The 12,682-nt window shown below is 43.0% G+C and overlaps 1 protein-coding gene and 1 non-coding gene across 2 annotated transcripts in view; one reads left to right on the forward strand and one right to left on the reverse strand.

Annotated features, from left to right (window-relative positions):
- SLC16A10 (solute carrier family 16 member 10) overlaps positions 1 to 12,397 on the reverse strand; it is a 145,020-nt gene extending 132,623 nt beyond the window's left edge. The window contains exon 1 of the mRNA XM_039467503.2: positions 11,815 to 12,397. Within this exon, the coding sequence (XP_039323437.1) occupies positions 11,815 to 12,157 (343 nt within the window). The 5' untranslated portion in view covers positions 12,158 to 12,397. The remainder of the gene's footprint in view (positions 1 to 11,814) is intronic.
- On the forward strand, positions 8,608 to 8,709 carry LOC120363428 (U6 spliceosomal RNA). Its single transcript, XR_005578980.1, has one exon. It is a non-coding gene; the product is annotated as a U6 spliceosomal RNA (small nuclear RNA).
- Positions 12,398 to 12,682: the final 285 nt, after the last annotated feature.

The following is a 12,682-nucleotide window of genomic DNA, read 5'->3' on the forward strand; positions in this document are numbered from 1 at the left end:
ACTTCTAGCCTCAAGAGATTCACCCACCTCGGCCTCTCAAAGTAATGGGATTACAGACATGAGCCACCCTGCCCAGCCTTAACCATTTTTAATGCAGGTAAAAACCTGCCAAGATTCTGGCCAGCAACAAAATGTGGGAAAAAATACCCTATTTGCCCTCCCTCTTCATATAAAATAGGATTTTTAGATTAGAAATTACTTATCAGCCAAACATGGTGGCTCACGCCTAAAATCCCAGCACTCTGGAAGGCCAAGGCAGAAGGATTGCTTAAGCTCAGGAGTTCAAGACCAGCCTGAGCAACATGGTGAGACCCTATCTTGACAAAGAAAACTTTAAAAATTAGCCAGGTATGGTGGCACACACCTGTGGTCCCAGCTCTCAGGAGGCTGAGACAAGAGAATCGCTTGAGCCCAGGAGGTCAAGGCTGCAGTGAACTGTGTTCACATCCCTACGATTCAGCCTGGGCAGCAGAGCGGAACCCTGTCTCAAAAATAAATAAATACAAATTATTTATCAACTCTGGGTTTAATGTTTCCTATATAATTATGCATAAAAAATACAAGTATAAGTCTATTATCTCCTCTGACCCTTCTTTATGCCTCACCAGCAACCCTTGCCTCCCCCAAAAAATCAACAAGAACTTAAAATGCAGTCACTGGCTGAGGCTCAGGTGTTATTACTGCATGATAGAGCTCTTAACAATTGTGTATCTGAATCTTTGTTTTAAACCAACATCAAAATATGGCCAAAGGATCTGATCTTACTAAAAATCAGGTTAGGCTGGGCGTAGTTGCTCATGCCTGTAATCCCAGCACTTTGGGAGGCCAAGGCAAGCAGATCACAAGGTCAAGAGTTCAAGACCAGCTCGGCCAATATGGTGAAACCCCGTCTCTACTAATAATACAAAAATTAACCCGATGTAGGGGCACACACCTGTAGTCTCAGCTACTCAGGAGGCTGAGGCAGGAGAATAGCTTGAACCAGGGAGGCGGAGGTTGCAGTGAGCTGAGATTGTGACACTGCCCTCCAGCCTGGGTGACAGAGCAAGAAAGACTCTATCTCAAAAAAATAAAAAAATTAGGTCCTTTTTTCAGTTCCAGCCTATTCTACAGTAACATTTTTCTCTAAGCAGAAGGAGACAAAACATGACACCTACAAGTAAAACTATATACACTTATCATTTATTCCTAAAAAACAACTTACTCTTAGGAGAAGTGTACTCACAGTCAATAACTACATGGTTAGGGATCCTCCTGTCAAAGTTTGAGTGCTACAGTTACTACAGGACAACAGTGAAAACTTCCTGCTCCATTCACACTAAAACATCAATTAACTTTAAACAACAATTGACAAATGGGAATCCTTTGAGATGCTGCCATTTGAAATTGCAACATAAAGTCAAAACTAATAAAAAGAACAATTAAGCAGGATGAAAAGGTTTTTATTAATAAAAACAGTTTCCAGACTAACCTACTTGACTTTACACTAACACTTATCTACCCAGAAAAGTCAATAAACATCTCCAATGAATAAGTATTTTCTATTTTTATAATATTAAAACATATCTCAAAATTGGTCTTGGATCCACTCTAAACGCAACACAAATATAAATTTTGGCTTTCTGAACACAGGCAGAACACTGCTGATACAATTTACTCTTTTTAAAAATGTTAAGCTGCTTATTTTAATTAAAAGTAGAGATGTGGTCTCATCATGTTGCCAGGCTGTTCTTCAACTCCTGGGCTCAAGCAGTCATCCCACCTAAGGTTCTCAAAGTGCTGGGACTGCAGTTGTGAGCCACCCCACCCAGCTGCAATTTACTCTAGCAAAAAATAGGTACTAGCTGAACTGCACACCAATGCACTTTCCCTAGGTGCAATGGACTTTTATCCATTAATTTGATCGCTGACCCTTCATTTAGACTTAACTATTAAGGCATATCTTTAATTGAATTTAAATCTCCTTAGTGAGTGATTCTCAAGTGGGGCCACTGGAAGAGGAAGGAAGCACAGCTACCATAACTCATTAAGAGGTAGAGATCAGAAGTTCTAGAGGGGTACATTTATTAATTTTTTTAAAGCACATATTCAATATTATAATTCTATATTTAAAGAACAAGAAAATAATTCTAATTATTTCCATAACATAACTAAAAGTAAAGCTTGGCCAGGCACAATGGCTCATGTCTATAATCCCAGCACTTTGGGAGGCCGAGGATGGTGGATCACCTGAGGTTAGCAGTTCAAGACCAGCCTGGCCAATATAGTGAACCTCCACCTTTACTAAAAATACAAAAAACTCAGCTGGGCATGGTGGTGTGCACCTATAGTCCCAGCTATTCTGGAGGCTGAGGCACAAAAATTGCTTGAACACAGGAGGCAGAGGTCGAAGTGAGCTGAGATCACGCCACTGCACTCCAGCCCAGGCAACAGAGCAAGACTCCTTCTCAATAAAAAATTAAAATTAAAATTAAAAAAAAATAAAAATAAAGCTTGACAAAATTTTATCCGATGGATAATATAGAGTATAATGTTATCTTCTGAATATTCAGGATACTCACTCACAAGGAAAGGCAAACTACACTTGGTTGTGTGCATCAAAATTCTGAAGGACCATGAAGACTTTTTACATTTATCAAGAGGGAATAAAGGAAGTTACAAACACTGTTTTGGGGCTGGGCACAATGCTCAAGCCTGTTATCCCAACACTTTGGGAGCCTGAGGTTGGAGGATCACTAGAGCTCAGGCATTCAAAACCAGCTTGGGCAACGTAGGGAGACCCCCACCTCTACAAAACAAATTTTTTAATTAGCTAGGTGTGGTGGTATGTGCCTATAGTCCCAGCTATTCAGGAAGCTGGGGCAGAAGGATCCCTTGAGCCCATGAGGTTGAGCCATGATCACATCACTGACTGTACTCCAGTCTGAGCAACAGAGCAAGACCCTGTGAAAAGAGAGGAGGGGAGGGGAGAGAAAAAGAGGAGAGGGGACTAGAGGGGGAAAGCAAGCAAAAAGAAACACTGCTTTGATCCATATACAGTATTTCTAATCTGTATTTCATACTTATTCCCATAATTAAAACTTAGTGAAGTGAAAAAAGACTTCTTTTTTTTTTTTTTTTTGAGACAGAGTTTCGCTCTTGTTACCCAGGCTGGAGTGCAATGGTGCGATCTCTGCTCACCGCAACCTCCGCCTCCCGGGTTCAGGCAATTCTCCTGCCTCAGCCTCCTGAGTAGCTGGGATTACAGGCACGCGCCACCACGCTCAGCTAATTTTTTGTATTTTTAGTAGAGACGGGATTTCACCGTGTTGACCAGGATGGTCTCAATCTCTCGACCTCGTGATCCACCCGCCTCGGCCTCCCAAAGTGCTGGGCTTACAGGCGTGAGCCACCGCGCCCAGCCGAAAAAAGACTTCTTACTTGGGAATAAGGCAAGCCATTTCTTCATTGACTTTTTTTAGTTCCTATACACAAGGTGAAGAATTACTTTTGCTGTTAAAGAAGGCACTTTAGCAAAGAGGTATGATCATACACATTTGGCATGTACATTTGAAAGCACTGCTTTCTTCCATTCCTCCAGCCACTGACAGGCTATCTCTCTTACGTGGCGGGTCTGCACAGTTCCCAGGTGTTCTGGAGTTTCCTGTTCTGAATCTCTGCCAATAAAAACATCCACAGTCTCTGCGTGGGTGGCACCAGGCTAAGCAGGTGCTCAGAACTGTGGTGAGCTGACTGTTCAAGTTATGTTTAGGGTTTAGCTTGTTTTTGTTAAGGTTTGCTTGTTTAATTTGAATATAAGACCAGGTTTCTAGCTAAGTGGTAATAACTCTGGAATTCTTTTCCAAAAACGACATCACAGGATTTCTGATGACTTGAGTAGGAGACACTATTGAGAGAATATTCTAGAGAACATGCAAGTAAATATGCAGTGAACAGTTTCAGGTTGGGGACAAGGGTAGGATTCTACTTTCAGGACAACTTTGACATAAGTACAATTTTTTTCTAGCCAAAAAGCTGCTCTTAAGTTCAACTTAATTAAAGTAAATACTGATATCATGTAGCCCAATCCTAAATGTGCAAGTTGCAACTTCCTTATCTATAAATGGAGGTAATGACATACCACAAGGCCAGTCTAAAAAATAATGTACCCAAAAGCCTTTTCTTTATGATAATGGAATGTATTATTCCATTTTCATACTGCTATGAAGAAATATCCAAGGCTGGGTAATCTATAAAGAAAAAGAGGTTTAATGGATTCACTGTTCAACAAGGTTAGGGAGGCCTCACAATCATGGCAGAAGGTGAAGGAGGAGCAAAGGCATGTCTTACATGGTGGCAGGCAAGAGAGCATGTGCAGCGGACTGCTCTTTATAAACCATCAGATCTCCTGAGACTTAGTTCACTGTCATAAGAATAGCACAAGAAAACCTGCTCTCATGATTCAATTATCTCCCACCGGGTCTCTCTCATGACAAGTGGGGATTATGGGAGCTATAATTCAAGATGAGATTTGGGTGGGAACACAGCCAAACCATATCAGGGAATATAAAAATCACCACTTTAACAAATATGGATCATCTTTAAAATACCTTTCACAGAATGTTTTATTAGAATAGGTTGAAATTAAGTTCTCTGTCTACCATTTTAAGCATAATTTGTAACTTATTTGAATTGATTCTCAAAACTCCAAAATGTAGCTACCCTCAATATTCCAAGTGCATCAAACACATAACAATTGGATAAAATCAGCATTTGTGTCTCAAGGTTGTGACATAAGAATAAAATGGCCAACCATTTCATCAGAATCTCACAAGGACCAACCATCACATGAAGAGAGGAGTGGCACACACAGAGGCACAGAGGCAAAAAGCAGCAAGACAAATTTGGGCCAGTGTAACACTTACAGGTTGACTAGAACACAAACACCAATAAGGGGAGAGGCAGGGACAAGGCTAGAGGGCCAGACAAGGGCTAGAGCTTGCAGGCCTTCGGAGTAGGGAGTTTGATGTTTTCCTAGAAGTAATGAGTGTCACTGGGCATTTAAAGAGAAAAAGCATATGGTTCAATCTTCTAGAAAAATTACTCAGATATACAACTGAGGACAAGCCATCCTGTTAAGGGATCATGACAATAATTGTGGCCAATAGTAATGAAGGTGGCCAGGCATGGTAGCTCATGCCTGTAGTCCCAACACTTACGGAGGCTGAGGCAGAAGACTCACTTGAGGCCAGCAGTTCAAGACAAGCCTGAGCCAAAAAGCAAGATGCCATCTCCACACACACACACACACACACACAAATTTAAATTAGGTGGGTGTGGTGGTATGTGTCTGGTGTTCCAGATACTCAAGAAGCTGAGATAGGAGGATTGCTTGAGCCCAGAAGTTTGAGGCTACAGTGAACTATGATCATGCCACTGTACTCTAGCCTGGGGAACACAGTGAGACCCTATCTCAAAAAAATAAAATAAAAAGTAAATAAAAAGAAAAGTAAAGTGAATTTAGACACAGCAGTGAAAGAAAAGGGAGACGGATTTATGAGGCATTCAGGAGGTAAACACAAAAGAACTCTGATTTAGCAAAACAGGTAAGGAAGGAGGAGAAATAAGAAGTTAAGATAAATTCCAGGTTTCTGACTTAAACAACGAGAGGTATCATGCCCTGAGAAATGAGAAGGAGGAATATGGATTCAGAAGAGTGTCGACAAGTGGGCTGTCATTTTTGGTATTAGAGGAAGGTTGTAGGGAGTGGCTGAAAAATGAGTTCATGTTAGTTCAGTATGATGTACCTGTGTACTCAAATGAAACTGTCCAGAAATAGTAAATAAGGGTGTTGAACACAGAGATGATATTTGGAAATAACAGCCCCAAGACAGTGGATGGAAGAAGGCAGGAAAAGTGAAGTAAGTACATGGCCAGGGACTGAGCCCCAAGGAACTGCAACAAAAAAGATGTAGCAAATCACATCAAGAGCAAAGAACAATTTATTCTAAAAGACACCTCAAAATCTCACCTGAAAAAAATGTGTTATGGTTTGTTTTGGCTAATTGGGTTCTTTCAGTAGTTTATTTTATTGATAAAATTCAGTGGAAAAACACCATAGGAATCTCACATTATTGTATTTAATTAGAATTCACTATATAACTATTCAGTCTTGCACTGAATTAAGAAACATTTTGGAAATGAAGTAGGAAATGCCCACCCCGTACTCATTATTATTCCGAAATCCCAGAACCATTTTTATAATCTTCTCACTTATTTTAACAGGTAGTTTAGATTGGTTTATTGCCGTAAGTGAGTTCTGTTAGCTTTTCTACCTCTCTTCCAGTATAAATGACAATCAGGTATTTTTCTTATAGTGAAAGATGTATAGGATCACGAAGCAGATCATTCGTTCATTGTAAGTAGCTCAACAAAGCACTATTACTAAAAACTTTTCTAAGATAAAGAAATAGCTAGTTATGCAGGCTGCATTTCCTACCAAACAAAATCGCTTTACTATAAAGGCAAAACACAGCAGTTGCTTCTGAACTGCAGCCAAAAATTCCTATAATCTAGGTGTCACATACAACTGTATGATGTAGATAACAGTATAACTGTAAACATGAAAACTTGGTGTGAGGGGAACAAATTCGGAGGAAGCACTAACTGCCTTGAAGTTTCAGAGGAGCTAGCAAGATATAAGGAGAGGTACTGCAAGATTCATCCATCCCTAAATGCTACTGAAAATCCTATTTTGTGACTGTAATCGTCTAAAAAGAAATCTGTCTCCATATAGGGAGTGTAGAGTTGCATTAAAGATTATAGCCAAAGAGCCTCCCTTTCAGGACCTTTTTGATAATCTACTTTTAAACTACTGAATTTTTAATGTTTTGATTTACACTTTTTTTTTTTTTTTTTTGAAACAAAGTTTCTCTCTTATTGCCCAGGCTGGAGTGCAACATCACAATCTCAAAACAAAACAAATAAATAAACAAAAAAACCCTAGGCTCTTCATTAGTTCCATGGGTTTTCCAGTATCTAGCAAAGTTAAAATAAAGTTGCACTTTTTTTTTTTTTTTTTTTAGATAGAGTTTTGCTCTTGCCCATGCTGGAGTGCAGTGGTGCTATCTTGCTTGGCTCTGCAACCTCTGCCTCCCAGGTTCAAGCGATTCTCCTGCTTCAGCCTCCCGAGTAGCTGGGATTACAGGCACACCCAACAACACCCAGCTAATTTTTTGTATTTTTAGTAGAAACAAGGTTTTACCATGTTGGCCAGGCTGGTCTCAAACTCCTGAACCTCAGGTGGTCCACCTGCCTCAGCCTCTCAAAGTGCCAAAATTGACTCTCTAAGGAAAAAAACAGTGTTCCACTTAATTGCATTTTTAAAAATTCTTCCCCAAAGTGTCTAATTCCTCTCTACCTAGGTGAGAAGCATGCACATGTGAACAGGTAAAAATTCAACTAAAAAGAGGCAACTTGGCTGGGTGCAGAGGCTCACGCCTGTAATCCCAACACTTTGGGAGACCAAGGCGGGTGGATCACGAGGTCAGGAGTTCAAGACCAGCCTGGCCAACATGGTAAAACCCCGTCTCTACTAAAAATATAAATATTAGCCAGGTGTGGTGGTGGGCACCTGTAGTCCCAGCTCCTCAGGAGGCTGAGGCAGAAGAATCACTTGAACCCAGGAGGCGGAGGTTGCAATGAGCTTAGATCACGCCAGGGCACTACAGCCTGGGCAACACAGAGAGGCTCCGTCTCAAAAAAAGAGACAACTCAAGCTCAGCTTGCTCCCTCAGACACAGCAGGATGTGTAAGGCAGTCCTCTAAGTGCCATGTCATCGGCAGCTGGGCACCATAATGGGGCTGTGATGCCATCAGCATTTTTCATTGGTTCTACTGCCCAACTTGGAGTTGGCTTACTTCCCCTTTCCAAAGTCTTAATTTCACCAAGTGAGATTTATAACCATAGACAAAGAGGCGTCAAATGCCTTCCCCACCCCCATCATCTGTTGAAATGACCTTAGAATTTCAGCCTTTTAGAATAACGTTGAGTCCTGTTACATTGCAAATCCTTCAGGGAAATATTCTATTACTTCTGATCTGTTATTAATTTGTATCCCACAACAGATACTAAGCTACTTGGAAACAGTAGCATTTTCTCTCAGTCATTATCTCCAGTGCCTACCACAGAGCCCAAAACAGTGTGTTAGATAACTTGGTAAACATTTATAAGAAAGAGAATTAACAGTAAGATGTGTAAACTTGCTTATACCTTAGTGTGAATGAACTTCTTCAGGCCCTTTCCTGAGAAATTGTGGGTAGATTACCCATTGTGTAGGAAGAGTTAACAGAGCCCTGAGAACTGAGCCTAAGAGTCTCCTCCTCAGTTCTGCCTAGAAACATTGTCCTGCTGTGGCTCAGTCTAAAAGAGCATGACTCTTCAGAGGAAGAAACAGGGACTCTAATCTTTCAGACTTCTTTCTAATCCCAGAATGTGTGGTAGAGCACTCAACCAATCACCAACACTTAAATTAATCAACAACATAAAGAACATCATATTTGCAGAATGTTATCTAGTCAATGCAATATGATGAATGAATAAAACCCAGCTCCTGGTGCTTGCTTCAGCAGCACTTTGAATGACAATTTACTAAAATTGGAATGACACAGAGATTAGCATGACCCTTGCACAAGGATGACATGCAAATTCACGAAGCAGTCCATATTTTAAATAAATAATAAAAATTAAAATCCCAGCTTTTGCAGTCAGATAAGCCTGGGGTTGAATTCTGGCTCCACTTCTTACTTAAACTCTGTAAGCCCTGAGTTCCCATATCTGAACAGAAAGATATTAATAAAGTCTACCAGAGAATTACGGTGAGATTTAAACAGGAATGTATCTAAAATGTTTACCCATAGGGAAGTACACAAGAAATGTGCTCCATCATTTGGAGACCTAGATTCCATTCCACCACCACCTCTTTGTATATCCTTAGGCTAATCACTTGCCATAAAAAAGCGAATGCAAACAAGGAGCCAGAACTAACTGTACTCTAACACCAGGAATATCAATCATAAGTAAGGTAAAAGGAAATAGACCAAAACTTTGAAAAATAAAAGCCTTAAACAAATTACAGATATTTTTTGGCATGTATTTGAAGCTTGTATATGCTTGATCACAGATGACTCAGCATTCGACTATCAAAATGAAAAAGCCTGAACAATTAAACTTCAAAGCAGATATTCTCAAATAACAGTGCCTGTGGTACATGAGGGACTTTATGAAACACCTATGTGTGTATCTGTGCACTGAGGGAAAGTGAAAGGGGTGGGGGACAGGGGAAGAGAAAGAGATCTCAACAATAAATGGCTTAAAGACTATCTTATAACCATATTTTCCACCATTAAGTTTAAATCTGTTTTCTTCCTCAGCCCTTAACATCTGTCAGTCATAAACATATTACCCAGCACCCGAGTAATGGCCATTGTTCAATCTAGATGCTGTGTTACACACGGCCATTACCAAGTGCATAGGGTCCTTTTGTGGGAATCAGACAAAGGGCACCCAGAACCCAGGCTGGTTTTCAGTCCCCACTTACCCCTGAGTTGGGCACCCTTGTGCAATGGCACAACCATATACAGATATACAGCAGTCAGGCAGAGAAGCACAAAGATCTTCACACGTTTAACTAGCATACCTATAAAACTGTGTATATAATACATACCCACACATACACAAACATGACTGAAAGAGTTGTCAAAGACTGAACTGAGCAAAAAGAAGATATTAATCAAAACAGAAAACACGAAGTTTCAGAGTACAAAAGAAAAATGAGGTCCTTCCCTCACTTTCAGCTACCCACTAATGGGATATTGTAGCCAATTGGAACTTTGGGGACAAGTAGTAAGTAGAGGCTTTAGACACTGCAAAATTCTGATCCCTGGCAAAGCTATGATCTCTCTCCAGCAATTGCTCTCTCTCTCAAAAAAAAAAAAAAAAAAAAAAAAAGACAGACACCAAAGGATCTACTTACCTGAATTTGCAAAAACGATGATAAACGAAAGACTGCTGTTTTCTCGACTGCATTAAAACTCTGTAATCCCAGGCAGGAATTATGCTAAATGTTGGAACTCGTCTTTAAATGTTAACTCTGTCAATTCTGCCTTCTTTTGAGGCTTTTCCCTCTAAGACTCTCAATACTTACATAGAAAAGACACCAAACTATGTTTGTTTTTTATTATACATGCATATCTCCCCTGCTATACTTCACATTGATTACCTTCCTTAAAATGTAAGGACATCTTATTATATTTTTAACACTTTTTGTACCTAGCCCATTGACCTGCATACCACAGCAGTTTCAATAGCTATTTAAAGAACAGAAATTCCAGGTTAAATATGGTACCATATTCACATGCACAAAGAGACAGTGTACAATATTCATTGCAGCATTGTTTAGAATGAATTTGGAAGCAATCTAAATGTCCGTCAAAGGCAGAATGCATAGAGTGTAATATAGTCAAACAATGCAAACCATACAAGTTAAAATGGAAGAAATTTGAGTTATCAGTTCAAACTGAGGTATTATGTGTATAAGTCACAAATGTGATGTGGAATGGAAGAAATGTAAGTTGCAGAAAGATACAAATAGTATAACAGTATTTTTATAAGGTTTTAAAACTCTCAACACAACCCAGCATTACCTTTGTTTTAGAATTTGTTACAGTCTTGCACATTCCGTGTTGCATACTAAAGACCTAAGAAATAATTCACTCTAAAAATAATAGAAAATCAAGGTTTTAAAAAAAGACTATTAATCATATAAAGTTACCCCAAATGACAGGAAGGGAGTCTGCTTTAGTAATGGAAATCACTTAGCCCTTGAAGTCAGTTGATACACGTTTTATTGCCATTCTGCTACCCACCAAGACACTTTCACTGAGCTACAGTTTTCTCACCTGAATGGGATTGACAGCACTCACCTTGCAGGATAAAGTGAAATAATTTATGTTAAAGTGTCATGCAGAAGGTGTTAGACTTGTTTTTGCCTAATCAGGCGAAAAGATATAATAATGCTCTACAGGGAGAAAATACTGAATCTGCACCTTTTATATCTAATTTACTATATGGTTTTTTAAAATGTCAAAAAACACAAGAGGAAGAGGAAAGAGGCAACCCCTCACCTTCCTCTTCCTAGTCCCTAATCCGGCTGCCTCCCATGCTTTCTACATTTAGCACAGAGGGCAAAGTGGGGGGGGGGGAGGGGGGACGGCAGGAAGGCACGGAACCGTGACTCTTCCAGGGCTCCCTTCGGAACTCCAAAGAGATTTGTGGCCTTCGTACAAATCTCTTTCATTTCGCCAAACTCCACCGCCCGCCCCGCCAACATACTCACACCCCTCTGCGGCCCAGTAGGCAGATGTACAACTACACAAATGGCACAGTCACGAAACAGACCACAAAAACGACACTGCGATGTCTGGGGTTGAAGGTTCTGGGGTTCTGTTTGTTTTTATACATTAAAGGGAAGGGCTCCTGTGGGCCGTTACTGTCTGCTCTGAGGAGTGGAAAGGACGATCTCGGCACGTAAGTTCTGCCACCTGCTTGCAAACACAGCTCTGCAGCTGGATTCCACATAAAGACAGGCACCCCGAAGTCCCAGAAACGGCAAGCTCTGTCAGCAACCCGACAGACCCCCCGCTCGCACCCTCTGGCACGGGGACCCACCGACGCAGGTACTCGGGGGCGGGCACAGCTCACACCCCACACGCGGAATGCGCTCTGGGGCCCCTTGCGGGTCCCCCAGGCTGGCCTCGGCGGGCGCCGCGCCTCACCTGTCTTAAAGACCATCTTATCATCATCTTTGGAGCCGAAGGTCTTCAGCATGGACACGAAGAGCACCCCGCAAGCGTTCTGGATGCCGAACACCGACCCATTGCACCACATGGCCGCCAGCATCACCAGCCAGCCCCAGCCGCCCTCTGGGGGCTCGGGGGGCTCACGGGGCTGCGCGTCCGCCGGTCCCGCCAACTCCACCTCCACCTTCTCGACCGCCGCCTCCGGGCTGTCCGAGGTTCCCGGGCCGGGCGGCGGCGCAGCCCCCGTGGGCGCGGGGCCGAGCGGCTGCGCCTCGCCGGTGCCCCGCGCGGAGTCGGGCTCCTCCTGGGAGAGCACCATGGCCCGAGGCGGCCCCCTCAGGTGCTGGAGGAGCGCTTAGGGACGCGAGTTACCCGCCGGTTCCCGCGGAGCTGCGGGGCTCCCGGCAGTCTAACGAGGCCGAGGCGAGGACGGCGGAGCCCCAGGCGGGCGGGCGGGCGGCCGGGCGGGCAGCGCGCAGGCGGCCGCGAGGACAGCTGGCGCGCGCGAGCACCTCAGGGATCGGCACCGAATCCTCTCGGTGACAGCCCCGCACCCCCAACTGAGCCCAATGCCAGCCGCCGGTTCTTAAAAGCACCCGCAGCCTCGCCGGCTGGGGGCGTGGCCGGGAGAGGGATGTGCTCCCACAGCCTCCCGATGATTGGGCCTCGGAGAGCGGAGGCGGGGCGCCCCGCGGCGCGCGGCCCCAGGTGCCGGCTGCAGACGCTGTCTGCGCGCGCGTCTGCGACGGGGCCTCCTCCCGCTCAGAGAGGGGCACAGATGTGTGGGTCACCCCGCCTGAAAGCACGAGCAGAAGGGGCGCGTCTCCTAGGTGCGGGCGCGGTG

This window comes from Saimiri boliviensis, chromosome 4 (genome assembly GCF_048565385.1).
Source record: "Saimiri boliviensis isolate mSaiBol1 chromosome 4, mSaiBol1.pri, whole genome shotgun sequence".
NCBI classification, from domain to species: domain Eukaryota; kingdom Metazoa; phylum Chordata; class Mammalia; order Primates; family Cebidae; genus Saimiri; species Saimiri boliviensis.